General features: G+C 41.4%; 1 protein-coding gene across 3 annotated transcripts in view; it reads left to right on the top strand.

The window, feature by feature from the left end:
• LIFR (LIF receptor alpha) overlaps positions 1-14,937 on the top strand; it is a 121,297-nt gene extending 106,360 nt beyond the window's left edge. For all 3 annotated transcript variants that reach the window (XM_025388641.1, XM_025388643.1, XM_025388642.1), the window contains exons 16-20: positions 305-472; positions 3,584-3,745; positions 4,705-4,798; positions 7,237-7,315; positions 7,686-14,937. In XM_025388641.1, coding sequence (XP_025244426.1) covers positions 305-472; positions 3,584-3,745; positions 4,705-4,798; positions 7,237-7,315; positions 7,686-8,309 — 1,127 coding nt within the window. In that variant the 3' untranslated portion in view covers positions 8,310-14,937. The remainder of the gene's footprint in view (positions 1-304; positions 473-3,583; positions 3,746-4,704; positions 4,799-7,236; positions 7,316-7,685) is intronic.
• Positions 14,938-23,231: the final 8,294 nt, after the last annotated feature.

The raw sequence follows: 23,231 nt of genomic DNA, 5'->3' as shown, positions 1-23,231 counted from the left end.
ACAAATAAAGTCTATCTGAATAGCCTCAGAAAGATCTTGCATAGATCGCTTCCCTAGATACATATTTTGTCTGAAAGTGATATTGTAAGTTCTGCCTTTGTTCCTAAAAATATTTTTGTCTATGGTTATTAGTATGTAAGCTTCACAAAAAAAGCATTTGTGATTATCTCTCTCCAAGTTTATGATTAAATAAAGTTTTAATTCCAAGTTGAATTATTTTTGAGGCTAGAAAGCTCAGGAAACATTACTGTATTACTCTGTATTCGTACACTCCCCTTTAGCAATTGACTTTTTCCTTTTACAGCTCCCACTGTTGCACCAAATTTTACTGTTGAGGATACTTCTGCAGATTCGATATTAGTAAAATGGGAAGACATTCCTGTGGAAGAACTTAGAGGCTTTTTAAGAGGATATTTGTTTTACTTTGGAAAAGGAGAAAGAGACACATCAAAGATGAGGGTTTTAGAATCAGGTAAGTAAACTGATAGCACGAGGATAGTGTTTCTTAGAAGTTCTCTTTAACCACAACAGAAAAAAAAAGGAAAAGAAAGTCCTGCTCAGTAGTTTAGTACTGGTTTTCAAAACTATCTGAAAGATAGAGAAATGAAAAGGCAGTAATTCTATGAATATAAGAGTCTTAAGATTTTAATATGCAATAATTGACATGCATAGTCTTTCAGAAATCATTTAAATCATTTATTCTGAAGCCTTTGATTATAAGCCTCATAGGACAGAAACCATCTCTTATTAGATCCTTACATAATCCATAACAAGGCATCTCATGAAGTTTACTGCCAAAAAGAAATCTTGTACTTATAACAGTGGAGGAGAAAAACTCAGGAATCCAAAGAGTTAGCTTCAGATCCTCAGTTGTAATTGGACAAAAACCATTGGCCTATTAGCATTTTACTTAGCCGTGTCCTTGATAAGCTGGAAAACTTAATGACTTGATTGGGGATTTATTAAAAAGTACAGACAATCCTTGGAAATTGGCAAGTGTACATCCAAAGACTTTAGAGAATTCTCAGATTTACAAATACAAAATTGTACAGATTTCTGGCTTTTCCTTTCATTATATTTCTGCAGAGAATCAGATGTTTCCTATAGCTGCATAACACAAGCATATCATCTTTTCAGTTTGAGAGCTTTCATTTCCCTGGTTGGCCTCTCCTCAGAAAGAAATCATTTTAATTATTTAATGCCTGTCTGAGAAATAGAGAACTCCGCCACGGCATGGCGGTGCTGGCCGGGCACTGTCTCAGCTACTCCCCAGAGCAGCTGCAGGAAGTGTGTGCCTCCCCTTCCGTCCCCGGGTTCTGCATTGCCTGAACCTTCATGGTTGCTGGTGAATGAGGGACATCCTAAATATCAAATTCCACAAACATCCCAAGTCTAGTGTGACTTGCCTCACATGCTTGGAAATTTTACACTTGAAACAGTTAAAATTCTAGCATCTAGATTTCCAGTAAGACATGGTAGATTGATCACTAAAGTTAGCATAAAGAAGGGGAAAAAATCCCAAACTCTAATAAAGCCACAAGGAGAGAACAGAAGAGGCAAAACAACCCCAAAAAAGAAGATTCAGAAATTTGTGGGTGGAAGTGGGGCAAATGACTTAAATGAGTGGAGGATTGTGAAATCTTGTGGGCAGTCAGGCATTGTCGAGAAGGAACTTCTCCAGTACCTGCCAGACCAGGCCTTGGAGGCCAAGTGGTGAGGATCAATCTGGTCTGAATGGAGGGATCAATTGAAGAAAGTTCCTTAGAACTGAAGGGTCTAACTACAAGCAGATCCACTTCTCTGCAGTTTCACTTTCCATGGTTTCACTTTCTGCCATTTCAGTTACCCCTGGCGAAACGCAGTCTGAAAATAGATGAGTTCAGTACAATAAGATACTTTAAGAAAGAGAGAGACCATATTTACATAATTTTTATTACAGTATATTGTTACAGTTATTCTCTGAGGAAAACGGAGGACTACTGTATATAGAGTGAAAGAATTCATTAAACACACAGCAAAATAAATAGAAAAAAGATCTATGCCAAGGTATGTCATTATGAATTTTCCGAGCAGCTAACGTGTAAAGAAATGATCAGAGACAAGCAGGTCATGTGCAAGGAATCAGGAATAATAATGGCAACAGACAGCCCAGCAATACTCCAGATACTAGAAGGTACCACAGAAGTCTCTTCAAAATACAGAATGAAAATTATTTTCAGTCTAAAATTCGATACTCCACCAGTCTGTCAACCAAAGTGAGATTAAAATGCAGACATTTTGCACATGCAAGGCTGCAAATATTTACTTCCCCCATGTTGCTTTTCTCAAGAAGCTACTAGAAGAGTGCATCCTAATGAGGAAATGAAGTGAGGCCAACCCAGGAAGCCACAGGGGAGAGAGCAGGGAGCTCTAGGAGAGCCGCAGCCCAGAAGGCATCCAGTCTAGTGCAGGAGGCAGGGGACGGGTGGAGGGGAGAGCAGAGAAGATGTGGAGCTGGGATTTTGTTGTGTTTGACCACATGGAAAATCTTACTGAGTGTACATTGGAGGATATGGGAAGAATTACTGATTGGTATATAGAAAATCAAGCAAATGAGGGAAAAAGCAGTTATAACAATGGGAAAACAAGAAAGGAAACATTATCACACCAAGCAGTTTGTCTTAGCATTAACTCATATTTATATAATCATAGTAATCCAAACTGAATTCATCAAATGTTCTGATGTTTCTGTATGAATGATGTGGTAGGGGAAAGGGTGATGGTAGTGTAAAAGAGCTCTATCTTTATCTGCCCTTATAAAGTATGTGTAGATAAGGTCTAATAGTTAAAAGTCACATCTCTCTGAGTTTGCTACTTTGGAATATGGAGGTAAATACCCAAAGAAACTGATTACATGACTTTTACAGTGGTTGTAGGGGGCGAGAGGAGGAGCTGGTAGAGAACTGTCACTTTTTGTTATTAACCATTTAGTACTAGTTAATTTTTTAACCTATTGCCCTGCATTATTCTGGTTAAATTTTTAAAAATAAAATAGTAGTTCAAATGATTCCTCACTCTTCTTTTTGAAGTTATAACTCAAAGGATTTCTCACTAGTCTCATTTGAGAGTTCCCATCACACTGATCCTTTTTCTAAGTGGTTTGGAGTCATCTCTATTGATTTGCACGTTTGCTTCATCCCATCTTTCACTCTCACTCATGGGAAGGCTCAGCCTAAGTGGGTTTTGGTTGTGGTAGTTTTCATGCTTTTAGTAGCAGAAAGGGGACTTTTACTGATTGCCTGCTATATGCCAGGCATTATGCTAGAGAATGTGTGTGAAAACTTCACACAGCTTAAGTCGTGATGTTCTATTTCATAAGTAGAAAAACTCCAGTTGAGAGTGGTTTAAATAACGGGCCCATGTCATACAGCTACTGACTGGCATGGGGGTAGAGTTTGAACAAGGTAGTGGCAGCTCCAGAGTCCTTGGCTGGGATGGCTGCAGCTAGACCCACTTAGAAGGGCAGTTAGTGAGACAGGTGTAGGTAACCATGCATTTAAAACGGGTTAGAGATTAGTGCTAACATACTTCATTTTAAAAATAGGTCGTTCTGACATAAAGGTTAAGAATATTACTGACATATCCCAGAAGACACTGAGAATTGCTGACCTTCAAGGTAAAACAAGTTACCACCTGGTCTTGCGAGCCTATACAGATGGTGGAGTGGGCCCAGAGAAGAGTATGTACGTGGTGACAAAGGAAAATTGTAAGTTTCGGGTTGCTGTTGAGGTGCTTTCCATCCTGCATGCACTACTAGTGTTCCTAGTGATTCTTGGTTTATGTAGGAACCCCTCCCCACCCTTTCTAAAAAACATTCACATTTTGTTGCATTTTTTGGCTGGTGGAGGGAAGGGTTAAAAAGCTATAAGATTACTTTATGTTTATTCTTGTCAGTTATTTGAAGTTATTTCCAAATGAGTACCTAATAAATTAATGAATTTGGGATACATCTGAAGTCTAGAGGTCTAAAGTCATATTGAATTTATTTAACGGTCAGTGATTAAAAATGTTTTGCTCCAGTTATTCTGTGATTTCTCACGTATCTAGGGAAAAGTGAAGATGTTCTTAATTTTTTTGTAAAGCCCAACACTCATAAATTTGAGAGACAAGAACAGTGATGGCCGTGACTGTCTGTCTGCAGTAAAGAACTTTACTTGGATCATGGGCTTATCCTCTACCCCTGAGTTGGAGAGTTCAGACACAGCTCTTAAATAAAGAGCCATGAGGATATGGTTCTCTAAAGCAGTGATTCTCAACGGAGGGTGATTTTGTCACCTACGAGATACTTGGCACTGTCTGGCATCATTTTTCGTTGTCATAACTGGGGCATACTACTGGTATCTAGCGGTGAGAGGCCACGGACGCTCTTAAACTTCCAGTAGTGTACAGGACTGTCTCCCCCAATCCTCTAGTGAAGATCTGTCTGGCCTAAAATGTCAAAAGTTTCAAGATTGAGAAACCCTACTTGAAAAGAGTTTAAGTATTTGCGTAAAAATTATCACAATACCTGAAGGTTAGATTATAATAGTTTTTCAGTGTCCCTGCAGCAGTTAATTTTCTTTTTTTCCTAAATAATCTACCAACCTAAATATCTTCTAACATAAATCTATTCTGTACTTCACACTAAAAATGGTGATTTTAATATTTGTAATACTCTCATTTCAGCTGTGGGATTAATTATTGCCATTCTCATCCCAGTGGCGGTGGCTGTCATTGTTGGAGTGGTGACAAGTATCCTTTGTTATCGGAAACGAGAATGGTAATGGTTTCTGCATTTACTCTTGCTCTTTTCTTCTTAAGGGCATGATTATAAGATTTGTAAGATTAGTTTATGTATTAAGTATATCTTTTTTGTTGTAATAAGTTAGTAAAAAAAGTTTTAATTAGAATTAATGTTGAATTTAATATTAAACATGACATATTATTTAAAGGTCTTAATAGAGTCAATGTGTAAATTTTTTTCTACTGTTTTTCCTAATAATTTAAAGTCATAGCAGTTATTATTATAAAAAATATTTATAGGCTGAAATATGGCAATAGCTGTCTACAAGATTAAACATGATTTAATGATTAAGATCTCACTTGCCCTGGTGACCTATCATTTTGATCATTTGCTCATTTATTCAACAAATATGAATGACCTCTTCCATGTGAAGGGGGAAATATTGTGGTGCACAAAACAAGCCATGGTTCTTATAGACTTGGAGCACAGTGTGGGAAGAGGGACAGTAAACCATAGACATCCAGCAAATATGTGCTTGCAGAGTGTGAGTGGGTGCTAGGAAGACTGAACCAGGTACTCTGAGGAGACCAGCAGGGGGCTACGTCCTGGGAGCTGGTCGGCCACTGCTAGTCACGGCCGGTCTGTGGGAGAGTTCCAAAGGGTAAGGAGAGGCAAAAGAATGTTACAGACAGAGAATTGTTTCTTTGAGGGCCCTGAAATTGGAAGGAGTTAAAACCTTCAGAGAAAGTGAGAGGAGCTGTGTGCCTGGTGAAGCAGGAATGAGTGACGTGAGGTGAGGTGAAGTCAGTGGGGGCTCCATGGGAGAGAGGGCCATGTGTGTGGTTACCTGGCAGGAGCTGTCCTGGCTGGGTTTGGGGCCAGTGGCTGCATTCATGCTTATCTGGCAGGAGCTGTCCGGGCTGGATATGGAGCCAGTGACTGCATTCATGCTTAGACCAGTCCTCACTGGCCTTAAAAATGACATCATTTATGATAAGAGAACATATTTTAGCAATCTTTGGCTTATAAATCAAAATAGTAATAGTTGTAGAACTATAGAATAGTCTGTTTTGGTAACCATATTCTCATTACCAAAAGTCACATTTTACAAACAACTGTTAGGCCGGGTGCAGTGGCTCACACCTGTAATCCCAGCACTCTGGGAGGCCAAGGCAGGCGGATCAAGAGGTCAGGAGATCAAGACCATCCTGGCCAACATGGTGAAACCCTGTCTCTACTAAAAATACAAAAAAGTAGCTGGGTGTGGTGGCACGTGCCTGTAATCCCAGCTACTCAGGAGGCTGAGGCAGGAGAATCGCTTGAACCAGGGAGTTGGAGGTTGCGGTGAGCCAAGATTGTGCCACTACACCCCAGCCTAGCAACAGAGCAAGACTCTGTCTCAAAAAAAAAAAAAAAAAAAAAAAAAAAGACAAAATAAGAAGGGAGTTTAGAAGTTACAGCGTTTCAAACTCACATTAACAAAGTTATTTTTTCTGTAGGAATTTCAAGTAATACAGTTCTTTTTAGTAGCCGTAAATATAAAAATATGATAGGACTAGGACACTGAGCAAATCTCATTTTTGGTTGCATTTAGTTTTTAGTCGAGATTAATAGCCTTTTTCTTAGCACAGCCTGCAATGTGTTCATGACACGTGGCTGTCACCTTTATGGCCACCTCAGTAACCCACCTTGGTAAAGGCAAATCTCATTTTTGGCTGCATTTAGTTTTTGTTCAAGATTAGTAGCCTTTTTCTTAGCATAGCCTGCAGTGTACTCATGACACGTAGTTATCACCTTTATGATCACCTTTGTAACCACCTCGGTAAAGCAGTGCCATGGGATCACAGCTGTTCTTCCATAGTCCAGATCCTCTGGACTAGATGGCACAACCACTATTTTAATTATTTGCTTTCCATTTTCATGAGATACATGGGTATGGTAGTTCTAGAAATTGAATTACTGTTTATGGTTTTCTTTTTTTTGGGGGGGGAGGGATAGAGTCTCGCTCTGTCACCCAGGCTGGAGTGCAGTGGCGCGATCTCTGCTCGCTGCAGGCTCCGCCTCCCGGGTTCACGCCATTCTCCTGCCTCAGCCTCCCGAGTAGCTGGGACTACAGGAGCCTGCCACCACGCCCAGCTAATTTTTTGTATTTTTAGTAGAGACGGGGTTTCACCATGTTAGCCAGGATGGTCTTGATCTCCTGACCTTGTGATCTGCCTGCCTCAGCCTCCCAAAGTGCTGGGATTACAGGCGTAAGCCACCGCGCCCAGCCCTGTTTATGGTTTTCAAATTGGAACCTCTCAGTGCGTTGTATAGACAGCTCTAGTGAATGATCACACAAAAGAGCTTCCATTTGAATCTCAGATGTTCATTAACGGATTCATAAATACTTCAAAATAAGCCTAATGATTTATTAACTTATTATCTAATAATCTTAAAACTATTAAATTTACTTTAATAATTTTTTATTAAAGGATTAAAGAAACCTTCTACCCTGATATTCCAAATCCAGAAAACTGTAAAGCGTTACAGTTTCAAAAGAGTGTCTGTGAGGTAATCTTTTATTTTCTTATATTTATCTTTGACATGTTGGCTTGTTTTTTTAATCTTTTGTGAAAAGTTTTTAACATGCAAATGTCATTCTAAGTAAAAAGTGTTGGGAAGATAGTATACTTTGAAACATCCCAGTTTCTAAAATTATTAATTTTAAATTATACCATGCTCTTTTTTCTCCCACAAATATTAATAACAAGGAAAAACTGATATGGAAGAAAAAAGTGGCTGTGCTGTAGTGTGAAATGCAGAGTAGTAGAGGCACCTGTTTACAAGCAGATTTGGGGAAAAAGGTGTCCCTGTTTGTAGGAGGAGCATTGCAGTAGCATTTAGTGCTATTTTTAATCACCATTTTTAAATTTATTTCTAGGGAAGCAGTGGTCTTAAGACATTGGAAATGAATCCTTGTACCCCAAATAATGTTGAGGTTCTGGAAACTCGATCAGCGTTTCCTAAAATAGAAGATACAGAAATAATTTCTCCAGTAGCTGAGCGTCCTGAAGATCGCTCTGATGCAGAGCCTGAAAACCATGTGGTTGTGTCCTATTGTCCACCCATCATTGAAGAAGAAATACCAAACCCAGCAGCAGATGAAGCTGGAGGGACTGCACAGGTCATTTACATTGATGTTCAGTCGATGTATCAGCCTCAAGCAAAACCAGCAGAAGAACAAGAAAATGACCCTGTAGGAGGGGCAGGCTATAAACCACAGATGCACCTCCCCGTTAATTCTACTGTGGAAGATATAGCTGCAGAAGAGGACTTAGAGAAAACTGTGGGTTACAGACCTCAGGCCAATGTAAATACGTGGAATTTAGTGTCTCCAGACTCTCCTAGATCCATAGACAGCAACAGTGAGATTGTCTCATTTGGAAGTCCATGCTCCATTAATTCCCGACAATTTTTGATTCCTCCTAAAGATGAAGACTCTCCTAAATCTAATGGAGGAGGGTGGTCCTTTACAAACTTTTTTCAGAACAAACCAAACGATTAACAGTATCAGCGTGTCACTTCAGTCGGCCATCTCAATAAGCTCTTATTGCTAGTGTTGCTATATCAGCACTGGGCATTCTTGGAGGGATCCTGTGAAGTATTGTTAGGAGGTGAACTTCACTACATGTTAAGTTACACTAAAAGTGTTCATGTGCTTTTAATGTAGTCTAAAAGCCAAAGTATAGTGACTCAGAATCCTCAATCCACAAAATTCAAGATTTGGAGCTCTTTGTGATCAAGCCAAAGAATTCTCATGTACTCTACCTTCAAGAAGCATTTCAAGGCTAATACCTACTTGTACGTACATGTAAAACAAATCCCGCCGCAACTGTTTTCTGTTCTGTTGTTTGTGGTTTTCTCATATGTATACTTGGTGGAACTGCAAGTGGATTTGCAGGCCAGGGAGAAAATGTCCAAGTAACAGGTGATGTTTATTTGCCTGACGTTTACTCCTTTCTAGATGAAAACCAAGCACAGATTTGAAAACTTCTAAGATTATTCTCCTCTATCCACAGCATTCACAAAAATTAATATAATTTTTGATGTAGCGACAGTGATTTAGTGTTTTGTTTGATAAAGTATGCTGATTTCTGTGCCTACTGTATAATGGTTATCAAACAGTTGTCTCAGGGGTACAAACTTTGAAAACAAGTGTGACACTGACCAGCCCAAATCATAATCATGTTTTCTTGCTGTGATAGGTTTTGCAAGCCTTTTCATTATTTTTTAGCTTTTATGCTTGCTTCCATTATTTCAGTTGGTTGCCCTGATATTTAAGATTTACATTTCTAAGACTGTAGACCCATGTTTCTTTTAAATCATTTTATTTTGTGATAGTGACAGCTTTATATGAACAAATTCAATATTATTCATAAGCATATAATTCCAGTGATTTACTATGTGAGATGACTACTAAGCAATATCTAGCAGCATTAGCTGTCTGTATTCTGATTGGGTTTCGTTCCGTTTCGTTCCTCCTGAGGAGACCATGCCGTTGAGCCTGGCTACCCAGGCAGTGGTGATCTTTGACACCTCCTAGTGGATGTCCTCCTGCTCATGAGTCTTTTCATCATGCCAGATTATCTGATCCAGTACTCACATTTTTAAATATAAAACTAAAGAGAGAATGCTTCTTACAGGAACAGTTACCCAAGGGCTATTTCTTAGTAACTGTCATAAACCAATCTGAATCCACGGGCATGCCTGTGTTGCAGGTGTAGCAATTGCTTGGTGAGCTGTGCATAGTTGGGTGCCTTCAGCACAGCATCCTCTGCCCACCCTTGTTTCTCATAAGCGATGTCTGGAGTGATTGTGGTTCTTGGAAAAGCAGAAGGAAAAACTAAAAAGTGTATGTTGTATTTTCCTTGCCCTCAGGTTGCCTGTGTATTTTACCTTTTCATAGTTAAGGCAAAAGTACTTGAAAATTTTAAGTGTCCAAATAAGATATGCCTTTTTTGTTTGGTTTTTTGGTTTTTTGTTTTTTATCATCTGAGGTTCTGTAATGTATTTACAAATAATGGATCAGTTAATTTTTTTGAAGCTCATATTGTATATTTTTAAAAACCATGTTGTGGAAAAAAGCCAGAGTGACAAGGGACAAAATCTATTTACGTTCTCTGTGTATGAATCCTGATTTTAACTGCTAGGATTCAGCTAAATTTCTGAGCTTTATGATCTGTGGAAATTTGGAGTGAAATGCAATTCATTTTGTACATACATAGTATATTAAAACTATATAATAGTTCATAGAAATGTTCAGTAATGAAAAATATATCCAATCAGAGCCATCCCTAAATAGTGTTCTCTTGTCTTCCTTTGTATCCTCTTTGGCTCCTTCCCTTAGCTTCCACCCCAGACATGAGATCTAGGGCTGCCTTCTCTCCCTGCCAAATTTTGCTGTTACCATAGTCTGCTTGCCCTCAACTCCTGCCTTGTTCCCTGTTGAAATATATCAATCCCATACTTTATCTCTCCAGGACAAGGATAGGCGTTGGCTACAGTAAACGTTTATTGCTCTAAACGACACTAACCTGAGATAACCAGAAAAGGCCAGAAGAGATTGTTTGATCTTTGTCTGTCAATATATATGCATTTCAACTGTGACCATCTGGATCCAGGGCCCTTTCTAACCTATATAACGACTCATTTGTTTGGCTAATGATGAATATCACTGGGGCTCTTAAGTCCTTTCGTTCTCTGCAAGACTTCACTGTTTTTTCTGTATGAAAAAAGTGCAGAATATCACTCACCTTTCCCCTACTTCTGGAGTTTCATACACAAGGATCACTAGCTTAATGAGAAGCAGAGTAACACTATTAAGTCTGGGCAAGCTCCTTATAAGTTGCTGTATGCTTAAAAGAGTGTGGTTTGTGTCTGAGGCCAAAGCGGTTTTCCTTCTTTTTCCTCATCGAATTGAAGACAGCTAGACCCTTGTGCAGATCCCAGGATATTACCTCTCCTCCCACTCCACCTGTGTGTGTAGGGAGAGCAACAACACGGGAAGAGGAGAGGGAAGTGGGAAGGAGAGATCAGTCGCATGTCCAGTTGTCTGAGACACTGGTAAATGTGCACTGTTTGTCAATGCTGGTTGCATGCCTGCATTTACAAGGTGTTCTCATACTGATTGTGCTCTGTCCAGTTAGATTTGTGGCTTCTCCCTTGGAAGCGACAATTAAGGACTAGTTAGAGGCAGAGCTAGATGTGTTCTCTCCAGCCCTTACTGACTGGGAAAATAATTGAGAAATCCCTCTTTTCCTCTTCAGTGAAAGCCCAGTCATTGGTTAGAAAAATCTAAATGTCAAACTAGCATTATGTTCCATCATATCTGTGGGATAGTAATTCATGTAAGACATATTTTTACCTCTCTTATGAGTCAATTCACTTACAAGCCAGTTTCAACTCAAGCTTCCCTTCCAAGGAATGGAGGTCATTATGGGGCTCATTTATGAGTGACCATTTTAAATAAATAATATTTAATATTACATTATTAAAGAGTTAGCTAGACTTTTAACATTAGATGAACTCGTGAATCATATAGTGCATAGATTAGCACATGTGTGCAATCTAGGTCATCAGCTTGTTGAATTTATGCAGCCCTGGATTTGAGACTGTGGCCCTGAGTGTCTGGATAGTTGAGTTGTGTGTTTATGTGCTTATGTGATAGAGGTGCTTTGTTCCTGCAGCCTAGAAACAGAAGCAGCCATTCATTGAGAAGTTTAAGAGAGGAAGTATCAACCTCATTTTCCAAACCAGCATTACTTTCACGGCTCATGGATCTGAAAGATTACATTTAGAACATTTAGTACTATTACACTCTCAGAAACTGTGGTAAAAAGTCACATTTTCAAAACTTCATGCACATTGTATTCTTGTTGGAAATAAGTCCTGTAGTTTCTTAATTGTCTTCATGCCGTCCATATTTAACAAACATTACAAGTCCTTTTTGTATTTGGGTAATTATTTGTAATTTAATGAAGGAGACCAGGGAATGTTTTCTTCCAAAGGGAAATTAAAATCAATTTTATGGTATTTTGAAAGTAAAATATTCATTAACATGTCAATATTTTGAAAACATTATCTCAAAGTTTTCTATCGCTCAGGTATATAATCTGATAAAAATTTTTTTGTTTGTTCGTTCTAAGGTTATTTTTGCTATTCTCTATTTTGAATTATGTTAAAATTTGTGTGCATTTTATGAAATGCCTTTTTTTCTTATTTTGAAAGGGTAAAATTGGGCATCTCAGAGTAAAATGGGGGATTATTAGCTACAAAAACTAGACACATCGTGAAAGCTCAGTAACTAATTTTCTTGACGGAGTCCTATCCCAGAGTGTCACAGATTCAACAGCATTTTCCTGAAGGGCGATACACATCAAAATCTAGGTTGTGTAGATCTGAGACTATTGACTCAAAGATTCAAATCTACTTTGGAAGTGACTGCATGGTTTGAATGAAAACTGAGGAAGGGCTCATGCCTGTTATCACTAGATATTTATTTCTCCATAATTTTAAGTGTTCATACTTCCTTCTTATTTGATGGGTATGCAACTGGGGCATGTTTGTACCAGCCAGCGTGTGTTCTGCCCAACAGTGTGTCCATGTGTGAGGTTCACTAATTCAGAACTCATTCTCTTGATAAACTTTTTCTTGAAAGCGTCTATTTTAAGTCTTTATTTCCTGCTGAAATGAAGTTTCATGCTGTCATGCCCATCTTATTTATTCTAGAAGAAAATTTTCATAGAAGAAAATGATTTATGGCCAAAGTTACAGAACGTTCATCTTTTAGACTTAGCCTTAGAATATCATTGGAAATTAACTTGGCTTGAGTTTGGTTCATTTATATCTTTATGGATTATGTACCAGGGCCATTAATAACACTTAAACCCCTTATTTTGCTATGGTGGTTATATTTTTTATTCCTTTTCAGTTATGCTGTTAATTATTACATGGTCACATTCATGCTTATTACAGATGAACTATTTTTAGTGCCAATGTAAAGGATTAAGGATAGCATTCAATTAGTTGGCTGATATGTCAGGCTTTATTGTACATGGTAATGTTTCAGGGAGTGTGATTTGGTCTAGAATATATCCAGATCCTTACGATATTGGGTTATGACAGGATTCTATTATTTTTAGCCATGAATGGTGCTTATTTTTCCCTATATTAGGAATATTAATATTTGGATTATCAGAGTCCATGTTATAAACAGAATTTATCTATGCAAGACAAATTCTAACTGTGCAACATTTTCGTGAGAATTAAAAGTAGTGTGTTAAGGGGAAACTCTGAATGTTTTTATGTATAAGTGCCTAGCTAAAGAACCATAGAACAATAAATCAAAAGCTCTTATAAAAGAAAAACTGATTGAACATTAACCAGAAACAAAATATTAATAATTTACATTATTTTTTTTGGCTGCTGGGACTGAATACCCCAAAAACTAAGAGATGTGAGTGGAGAAAATGTCTACTTGATAAGAAAATTGATTTATATTATATTTACGTGTGTCTTCTAAGATTGCCTTTACAGTAGCCAATCAGAACTTTAAAAAAAAAAAAAAAAGCTAACAACATAGATCCTGTGTGTTGCACATAAGACTAAAATACTTTGCACACCAGATTGAATGGCTCACTTAAGTTGTTTAATTTCCTTACACATTTAAAGTGTACTTTCGTTTAGAATTATTCCATTTTAAATGGGTAACTTTCAACTTCTGAACTATTTTCCTAAACATTCCAGTAGTGTATTATAAAAGATCAAAATATCTCTAGGTGGTAATACAATTTTCATTTGTAACATGGAAAAATTAACTGTTAGGTTTAACATTAGTGTTTTTGCAATTGATCATAGAAAAGAACACTGAATAATGGTTTTCATACAATTTTTGTTAAACATTCTTCTCCCAGTTTGATTCCAAATACTTTTTCCCATTTTTTCTAATATATCATAAACTAGTGGTTCCTTCCATTTAATTTTTCCTTCCAACATAATATTTAGGAAAAATATAAATAACATTGTGAGTAGCAGGAGACAACACGAAAAAGAAGCCTTTCATTGTTGCAGAGGTGTAGGTATTATGTGATTGATGCCCTTCCTGGCATTTGTTTTATCCTGTTATTTTCTCAAAAAAGAGCATGGCTTTTTCTTAAATACATTTTGATTCAGAATTGCTTGCAAAGATTGGCCTAGGTAGATAGACATCCTAGATTTAAAATAGTACCACCTTAAAGGTATGTTGAAAGGTAAAATAAATCATTTCAAAATACTTAACTTTCCCAGTAAGAATGTTAAGTTTTCTTCTCTTTCATTAGCTGGCCATAAGTCAAGGTCCTTATAACACTAGGAAATTACCTGTTTTTACTTTCAAAACTGCATTATAGTGAATTACTGTTTACAAAATACACATACTGTGAACAGATATAAGTTTCTGTCTTTTATAAGATTGTTTGTAGAATGAATGTTTTTTTAAAGTGAGTATTATATGTTAAATATTTTAAGTTTTTTATAAATACTAGTAACTGTTTACTAATTTTTGTTTGGTCAAGTGCTTGTAAATGTCGCTGAAAGAAGATAGGGAGAAACTGCGGATCCCAAACTGTTCCCTTTTTCATTTCTTGAAATGTTACCACTACAGATACTTTTTTTTTTTAAGGTGAATGATCAGTTGTGATGTGCTGTACCTAAAATCATGTTTAATTGTATAAGGAAACATTTAAATACACATATACAGGAAGAAAACTGTAGACGAAGTATGTGTGTGTGATTCAGTCTGATTCACAGAATTCTGAGAGTAATATGGAATAAAACAACTCCACTTAGATGATAACTGAAGTATTTCCTGCCTTGTGAAAATTTGGATATTAAATTGCTGTTAGAATGGGAAATTTGGACACTTTATATCATTGTATAATTTCAGAATTTAGTTACTGTATCTTTTGGAAAACATGATTATAGCAAAAACATAGAAAATAAGTAATCTATTACTAAAACACCATAAATGTAAAACTAGTATGCTTGGCTGTTAACTCTAAAGATGTTACTTATGTCTGTTTTTAAAACATGCATGTATTTAACAATTTTATCATAGTATTGTCATGGAAAAAATAAATATATTTTCTTACATCTTACACTGACAGACTTGGGCATTATTGGGTTTTTCCCCATGTTACACACTTAGGAGAAGTGGTGCCTGCTTCGTTGTTGTATTTTTTTGTTCTATCCCGTAAGAAATACTGTGGTTGTAAAGCAATCACATAGCACTATGGATGTATTTGTAACATTTGAATACACTGCTGTGCCATTGGTGTGACATCCATCTGTCCATTAAATCATTATTGTTTACCTGAGAAGTTAGCATAAAAATAATCAAATAGTGGGAATCCAACATTGGCAAATAAATAATAAATACTGGTCTTTAAAGTAATGGTTTTTAGTTTATGCCCTCTGAAAATAGCTTAAACATTCCTGAAGATTCTGAGAATGTATCAAAATTTTATTTCAACCTATTAGGAAATACAGTCAGATTTAGCAAAACCAGTAATTTTAAAGTATAAAGTGATCTTTTCTTTCTTTTTTTTTTTTTTTTTGAGACGGAGTCTGGCTCTGTGGTCCAGATTGGAGTGCAGTGGCGTGATCTTGGCTCACTGCAAGCTCCGCCTCCCGGGTTCACGCCATGCTCCTGCCTCCCGAGCAGCTGGGACTACAGGTGCCCGCCACCGCGCCCGGCTAACTTTTTGTATTTTTTAGTAGAGATGGGGTTTCACCGTGTTAGCCAGGATGGTCTCGATCTCCTGACCTCGTGATCCGCCCGCCTCAGCCTCCCAAAGTGCTGGGATTACAGGCGTGAGCCACCGCGCCCAGCCAAAGTGACCTTAAATAGATAAAAATGGAGAAATTAAGTCCTTAGTCATATGTATAGCCTAGACTTAGCCAGATTGAAACATGAATGGGCCTGGATTTAACCAGAAGAAACTCCAGACCAACTTAATTGTGAAAAATATGTTAGTATTTAAGTGCAAGGAAGTACATACATATGGCCTGTCCTTTGGGGATTCTCAGTGCATAACTTGTTTCCCAGATGGTAAGTTCTTGAGTCAAAATGTATAACACCCTCAGACCCAGGAACTTTTAAAAAGGATCAGAGAAGAATGATGAAATTATTGGGGGAAAAGATAGAGATGTATGAAAAAAATGTTAAAGGTATTCAATGTCAACTAAAATGTTAGCTTACAAACAAGTTATTCAAAACGAACTATAATAGCTTGTTTTGAGTGGCTTATGAATTTGATCTTACTAGCTTTCTCCTGGAGTGATCAACAATAAAACTGAATTGAAAATATTCATTGTGCTGGTCCCAGGGAAGTTGAAGTAACAAGAGATGCCTTGAACTGATTTGTGCTTAAATTGGAGATGATTTTATCCCTGGGTGATGAGTTTCAGATTAGAGATAAGAAAAGCTTTTGAGGATGATCTTGATAAAAACTGTTCAGTGATGGCCAGATGCAGTGGCTCACGCCTGTAATACCAGCACTTTGGGAGGCCGAGGCGGGTGGATCATGAGGTCAGGAGTTTGAGACCAGCCTGGCCAACGTGGTGAAACCCCGTCTCTACTAAAAATACAAAAAATTAGCCAGAGGTGGTGGCGCACGCCTGTAATCCCAGCTACTCGGGAGGCTGAGGGAGGCTGAGGCAGGAAAATTGCTTAAACCTGGGAGGTGCAGGTTGCAGTGAGCCTAGATCACACCATTGCACTCCAGTCTGGGTGACAAGAGCAAAACTCCATCTCAAACAAAAAAAAACTTTTAAGTGGAAATAACTTTAAAATGAATGCAACCCCAGTGTATGAACCTCTGTCTCCAAACCTTCGAAAGGTATGAATGTCAAGCTTTAGCTCAAACAAATCTTTCTTCCCCTCCTGCCCTCAGCCTGCCTTAACTCTACTCGAGGTTGAGCCTCTAGAGGCACTTACATAGTCCCCTCACCTACACCATCCTTGGAGTTGTTGCAAGCCAGAGTCTGAAAGCCTTGAGGAAGCAGAGTGTTGAGAACAGATGGACCCTCGTAGTCCTAAATTGCCCATTTACCAGTGCAGGCAACATGCCACCTTCAGAATGGAACCTAGAGTCTAATTTCCTCAATTGCCATTGTTGCTCCTTTCCTTTCCTGTGTTGGCTGAGGCCGGGTTCACACCTTTTCCGAGTCAGCCACTGCATTGCAGGAGGTTTCACAGGCCTGGCTCCCATCACAGCATCACAACTTACTACCAGGATAACCTTTGGAGAGTTAAATTCAGCCTCTCCCCGTGTCCTCATCTCTGAAACGTGGCTCTTCATGCCCACCTTTGCAGGACTAGGGAAGATTAGACAGAGTACATCATGTTCCCAACAGAGTGGATGTTTGCTACCCATGCCTCCTCTTGAGAAACTACAGGAATACCTAAGGCCTTAAAGGTATAAATGCCTCTGCACTTGTTTGGCTGCTCCTTAGGTCATCTCTCCCAGTTACACAGAGAGGAGCTGCACAGCTCAGGGCCTGCAGGGGAGCCATGGCATCTGTCCCCACAGAGTGAATGCAGGGGCTTCACTTAGACAACTTCTTCCATCTGCAGGGCCCAGTTGAGGCCTTGCTGGCTCAGAGAAGCCTTCTCCAGCATCGCCAGGCCCTCAGTCCTGTGCCTTCCCAGGCCTGCGTGTCCCCACGGCACCAAGCGCAATCGTAACGCTTGATCTGGGAATGGGAATTGAACAATGTCTCGGGCTCTTACATCCATGAAGCTTAGTTTAGGATCTGCCACATCTCAGGTGCTTAATAAATATTCTTTAAATGCACCTTGAGAAAAACGTGGTTTAATGTGTTTCCCTGGGTATCAGAAATATGTTATTTTACAGAGCGTGATCCTACAGAGGGTGATCCCTTGTGAGATAGTCTTAGAGTGTGTAAGACAAGGGAACCCTGGTTAAGGACAAGGATGGGAGGCTCCCTGTGGTAGATCAAAGCAGCTCCTGCCCCAGATTTGGGCCATCTTGCCTTGTAGTAGATGCTTAAGTATGTGTTGAATGCAATTACCTTCTTCTCCCTGGACAGAAATTTACCCTTATCTTCTTACCTCTTTGGTAACAGCAGATGGGAGATAAATGGCCTTTATCCGAAGTGACAACAGGTTAGAGTCCTTCTACCCATTGTCTGTCACCTCTGCCCTCTGCCATCTTCTCCCCAATTTGAACCTTGTTTTCATTTTCTGTGAGTCAGGTTCTCTGTATCCTTCAACTTGCATGGACAACTTGCATGACCAAGTGATCCATTCTGGCCCCCGTCCCTCTTCCCTAAACTGCGTATCTGCTTCTCTGGAAGATAGTCTTGGCTCTGATATTTCAGGCATCTACTTTGTGGGCAGGTAAGCCCTGGCATGTTTCTCAGGCCACACCACTGTAGTCTCCTATTCCACCTGGAAATAACACATATTTCCTTATACACAAAACTTGCTTCCCTCAAGCAAGACCTCCTCAAGCATCTGGGCCCACGGTCCAGGCTCATCCAAGCTTATGGCCTTGCCATCAGGAGAATCCTCCCCAGCTCGCCATGAGGACTCTGGCCTGGCTTGCCATGTGCTCATCCCTGGTTCAGTCCTGTGGCTGGACAGAGGTTCTATTCAAAGGACATTTTCACAAGAGTTGGAGAAAGACCAGTCCGTCCAAAAGAGGTGATATCCTGAGTGGACAGAACAAAAAATACTCACTGAAGAAAAACTAGAAAATCAATGGTAAAGAAAAAGAAATCACACAATTTTTTTTTATTTTTTATTTTTTTGCCGAGACAGAATCTTGCTCTGTCACCCAGGCTGGAGTGCAGTGGTGCGATCTCGGCTCACTGCAACCTCCAACTCCCAGAGTTCAAGCGATTCTCCTGCCTTGGCCTCCCAAGTAGCTGGGACTACATGCTCATGCCACCAAACCCAGCTAATTGTTTGTATTTTTTAGTAGAGACGGGGTTTCACCATGTTGGCCAGGCTGGTCTCAAACTCCTGACCTCATGATCTGCCTGCCTCAGCCTCCCAAAGTGCTGGGATTACAGGGGTGAGCAACATGCTAGGCCCACACAATCTTTTTATGCAGCATTAGGTCTTTTCAACATTTTACTTTTTATCCTTTCAGAAATATTTTCCTATGTGAATGTGTGTATATATATGTACATGTCTATTCATATATATGTATATGTGTGCATATATAAAAGGGAATTGTAGATTCTATTTTGGAACTTGAATTTTTATTTCACATATTTTGAAAATCTTTTCACATAAATAGAACACTTCTATGGTACTCTTTCATGGATATATGAAATCCCAATGTATGGATGAACTATTTAATTCTGTATTCTGGACATTTTTCTATATTCATACTTTTCATTAAATAATGGATAACTCTGAAACTCAAACAAAAGTGTTTGGCATTAGTTTGATATCTGAATTTCATACTAAAAGTCATTGGCACCTTATACACAAAAACACCCAAACCAACTTTTTGATGTGGTCTTTTATGAGTAACTGGCTACCGAAGATTCCGACGCAGAGTTCCATGGCTTCCCTGCTATCTCTTCTAAGATGTGGGCTGCTTGGGGTCATGCTGAGTGGCCACTGGAAAGGGCAGCTGCCTGACAATTTCCTCAGTCCCCCTGGGCACCCACACCATCAGCTGTACCCCAGCCTAGGTCCTTAGTCACGGCAAAGGGTCCCTGGACCCCAGGAACACAGGATTTTCAAGAACTATAAATAGGAATTTTAAAATACGGTTATGCTCTCTGAGAACAGAACCCCCCTCATCCTGAGTGTTTGACTCATTGTTTAGGGATGCAGCTGACCGTGGCGTAACCTTTAGTTGGGATAGCACAGGACAGAAGGTGCATTTTAGGAAAACGAACTTGGTTTTTGGGGAGGTATCATCTGGAGGTGGGAGAGACTGAAAGTTAGAGTTGATCAGGGTTGTAGTAGGCAGGACTCTACGAAGGCCCCCAAGATGCTTGCGTGGAACTGTGGAAATGATGGATTGTCGCTCCCACGGTTAGGCTACTCATCAATTGACTTGGAGTTAATAGGTGATGATCATGGGCGGGCGACCTATTCAGGAGAGCTCTTCTGAGAGGGACTGGGCCCTGCCTAAAGAAAGTCTCCCCTGGCTTTGAAGAAGCAAAGAGCCAATGAGCCTCAGGTGAGACCACAGCCCAGGCGACACCTTGACGCGGAGCTGAGTCCTCTCTATCCTTGATATCCTCACTGGCACTTTGGCCAGGGGCTGGTTTGTGAATAGTGCGTCCTCAGTGAGTGTCAGTGAAATGTGAACCAACCTTGTGTGGGCGAGTGCCTGGAGGGGACAACTACAGCAATCCTTGTGAGGGCCCGTAGGCCATCGGCTCTCCACCCTCCATCCCCACACCCCCAAAGCCTCCCAACACACTCCCAGGGGCTCCCGGCTTCCAGGCCAGAGGCAGTCACATGGATAAGGGAAGGGCCCCAGCCCTAGGCACATCCTCTTACCTCTCTAGCCCCATGTGGAGCTGGAGCAGAGACCGCCCGGGCTACCTTCATTTCTGAGGTGGTATGAATGTGGCCTGGACAAGCAATCAGCACATGTTCCACTTTCCACTGTATTAGACAGGGCCCCCCATTTCATTCCGAACCCCACCCCACAGTTGCTCTCTGAACCCCATGTTCAGTGAGAACATGGAATGCTGCCAGCAGGACCTGAGGTCACCACGCAGCGAGCCTTGCGACCCCTGCGGCCCCACACCCCTCTCCTCCCACAGCTCTTTTTGCCTCATAGTCCATTTTCTCTGCCTCTGCTTTCTTTTGGCCAATTTCCTAACAGGGCTTTCCTTAGCTAAGCCCCTGGCCTGGTGCCTCTTACTTTTGTTATTAAGTGAGTATAAATGGCAAATTTCTTGAGCCTCCCTGGCCTTCCTTCGAAGAGACATTCCAACTCAAGTCCTCTCCTAGCCAAGTCAGAGCTGTAGCCCCTTAACAGCAGGCCATCCGGGGAGGCCATACCCCCGGGCCGGGCCCTGGCTTGGAGGTGAGCGCTGGGACATCGGGGGAGGCCATGCCACATGCTGGGAAATTTCTATGCCTCTGGACACCATTTGCATCTTGAGCAAAACTGAGAGACAAGATGGATAAATAGAAAAGAGGAGACCTCCTCCCAAGTGCTCAGACATCATGTTCTCTCTCCTGTCTTTCCAGGAAAAGGCAAGTGCTCCTGGGAGCTATGAACTTTCTAGGACAAAGATGCCTCAGCAAGAGCAAACGGGAAGAAGAGGAGCGGCAGGGGAGGCCTTTCCCGGCTGCCCGCCCTGCTCTTTCAGCTCGTGGCTTGGCCGGGGCGAGGCAGGGGCCCAGGGGAACATGCCCCTGGGCAGAAATAGCTTGCAACCACTCCCCAGGGTTATGGAGGTTATTTGTGGAGATGAAAGCAAAGGAGGGAAGGGAAAAGAATTTAACCCACACCCAATTGCCTGTAGAGGGTCCTGAATCCCACCCCGCTGGACTAGCTCTTTAGCTTCTGCTTTCAGATTTGCTCAACCCAGAGTCCCTGCAACAGAAGGGCTTTGAAAGACGGCAGATTCAGGGCTGTGATGAGAAAATGGCATGCGCTGGCAAGCAGACTCTTGGGACCTGACCTTTGTCTGAATCTCCCTCACTTACATGACTATACTGTCCACGACAGCTAACCCAAGGGAGCCCCGGAATGTCCCTCAACAATGCAGGTGTCCCTGGGCAGACTGCACCTGACCAGAGGTCAGGGTAAGGGCAGAAAAGCTCCATGGCACAGCATCGTTGCTGCGTCCTCGTGGTGGCACCCCGGGCAAGTCACCCGGTCTTTCTGGCCAGCGTCCGTCTTCCTAAGTCAAACAGTCCATGCCCATCTGCTCCGGCCATCATAGGAGGAGGACTGTTATGAAGATCAAATATGTGAACATTCTTTGACTGTGAGGTTGCGGTGCGGTTACTCACAGGGCCTAGCCCAGAAGCCAGCTCATGCTGTTGCATTGGATTAGTCATTTTGCTGGCCTGAACATAGCCACCTGTAAGCTGGAACTTCCTAACGGCAGCCTCTCACTTCCACGGGACCCACCAGCTTAAATGCCAGCAGCCCTGGGACTTCTGGCCTCACAATGGTTGAGGCAGGGCTGCTTACATTTTCCCTTCTCTGTTGAGCGTGTGCCGGCTAAGTCCCCAGGTAGGATACCGTCGGACGACCCACATCTCCATGTTGAGAAATAATGTGGGAGTGGGCTAAAGCTGTAAGACCCCTGATTTCGGATTCTAATTTTGATTTCATGCTGGCAGCTCTCTCCCCACTGCAGGGAGAAAGTGCTGGAGAATGTCGTCCCGCCTTTGATAAGCTAATCTTACCCCCTTCTCAGCTAAGGGTCTGGGCGGTGGTGGGTGTGCCCGGACTGACCCCCAGCTCCAAGGGCAACTACTGTGCGTTCCTGGACTGGGCAGAAGCTGGAAGAGGCAGGGAGGAGGTGGGAAGCAGCTCACGCCTTGTCCAGGCTCCTCTCCTAAAGTATTGTCTTTCCACTTGGAGCTGGAATTCTCTGCCTTTATTTTCCTGCAGCTGGGCCTCTGCAGGCTGCCCCTGGGTCATTCCCTCCCAGGAAGAAGGGCATTCTGGGGTGGGGGTTGCTGTTGGAGCTCAGAGGGGCTGGGGGCCCCTCCTACTACTGCCTATTCTTCCTCCTTTGGGAACTCACAGTGCTAAAAACAAGCTTTCTGAGAACCATATTTTTCTGGGTTAAAGGTGAAAAATGCAGCGTTTCCTCCAAGTGGAAAGCCCTGGGCCTGCCAGCTCCAGCTCCGGGCGCTTTTCCGAGCTCCTTCCTCCCACACAGGGAGGAGGCGGCAGCTCCTGCAGGGCCAGCGGAGGAGGTGGGCAGGGAGGAAGGAGAGGGGGCAGCAGCAGGAAAGCGCCAGTGCCCGTGCCAGCAGGGCAGTCTGTGTGTGGACACCAGCCGGCCTGTTTGTGTTGGAGGGGCCTGGAGACGGGAACGGGACTGTGTCAGGAAATGAAAGACAAATACCAGGGTAGGAGAGCGGGGTGGCTTTCAGGGCGGCGGGCAGGCCGTGGGAGCTGCCTGGGCAGCCGCAGGAGGGGACACAGAAGACACCACAGACCTTCCTGAGAGAAATCCTGAGGTGGGGTCTCCAGGAACATGGAGGGTTATGGAAGTCCATCTTAATAGGAAAAGCAAGGACATCCTCAGCCCATACTTGGTCACCCTTGCTTCAAACATGTGGGAGGTTCCAGGGAATTTTCTCGGATCCTGATTGTGGGAGAAAAGCTTTTCAGGATCCCGTGCCCCACTCTATCCTTCCTTCCTAGGACAGGGACTGCTGTTAGCCTCTGAGCTCCCTGGCGACACCCCAGAC

The sequence above is a fragment of the Theropithecus gelada genome, chromosome 6 (genome assembly GCF_003255815.1).
Source record: "Theropithecus gelada isolate Dixy chromosome 6, Tgel_1.0, whole genome shotgun sequence".
Taxonomy (NCBI): Eukaryota; Metazoa; Chordata; class Mammalia; order Primates; family Cercopithecidae; genus Theropithecus; species Theropithecus gelada.
This window is presented reverse-complemented; position numbering and strand designations above follow the sequence as displayed.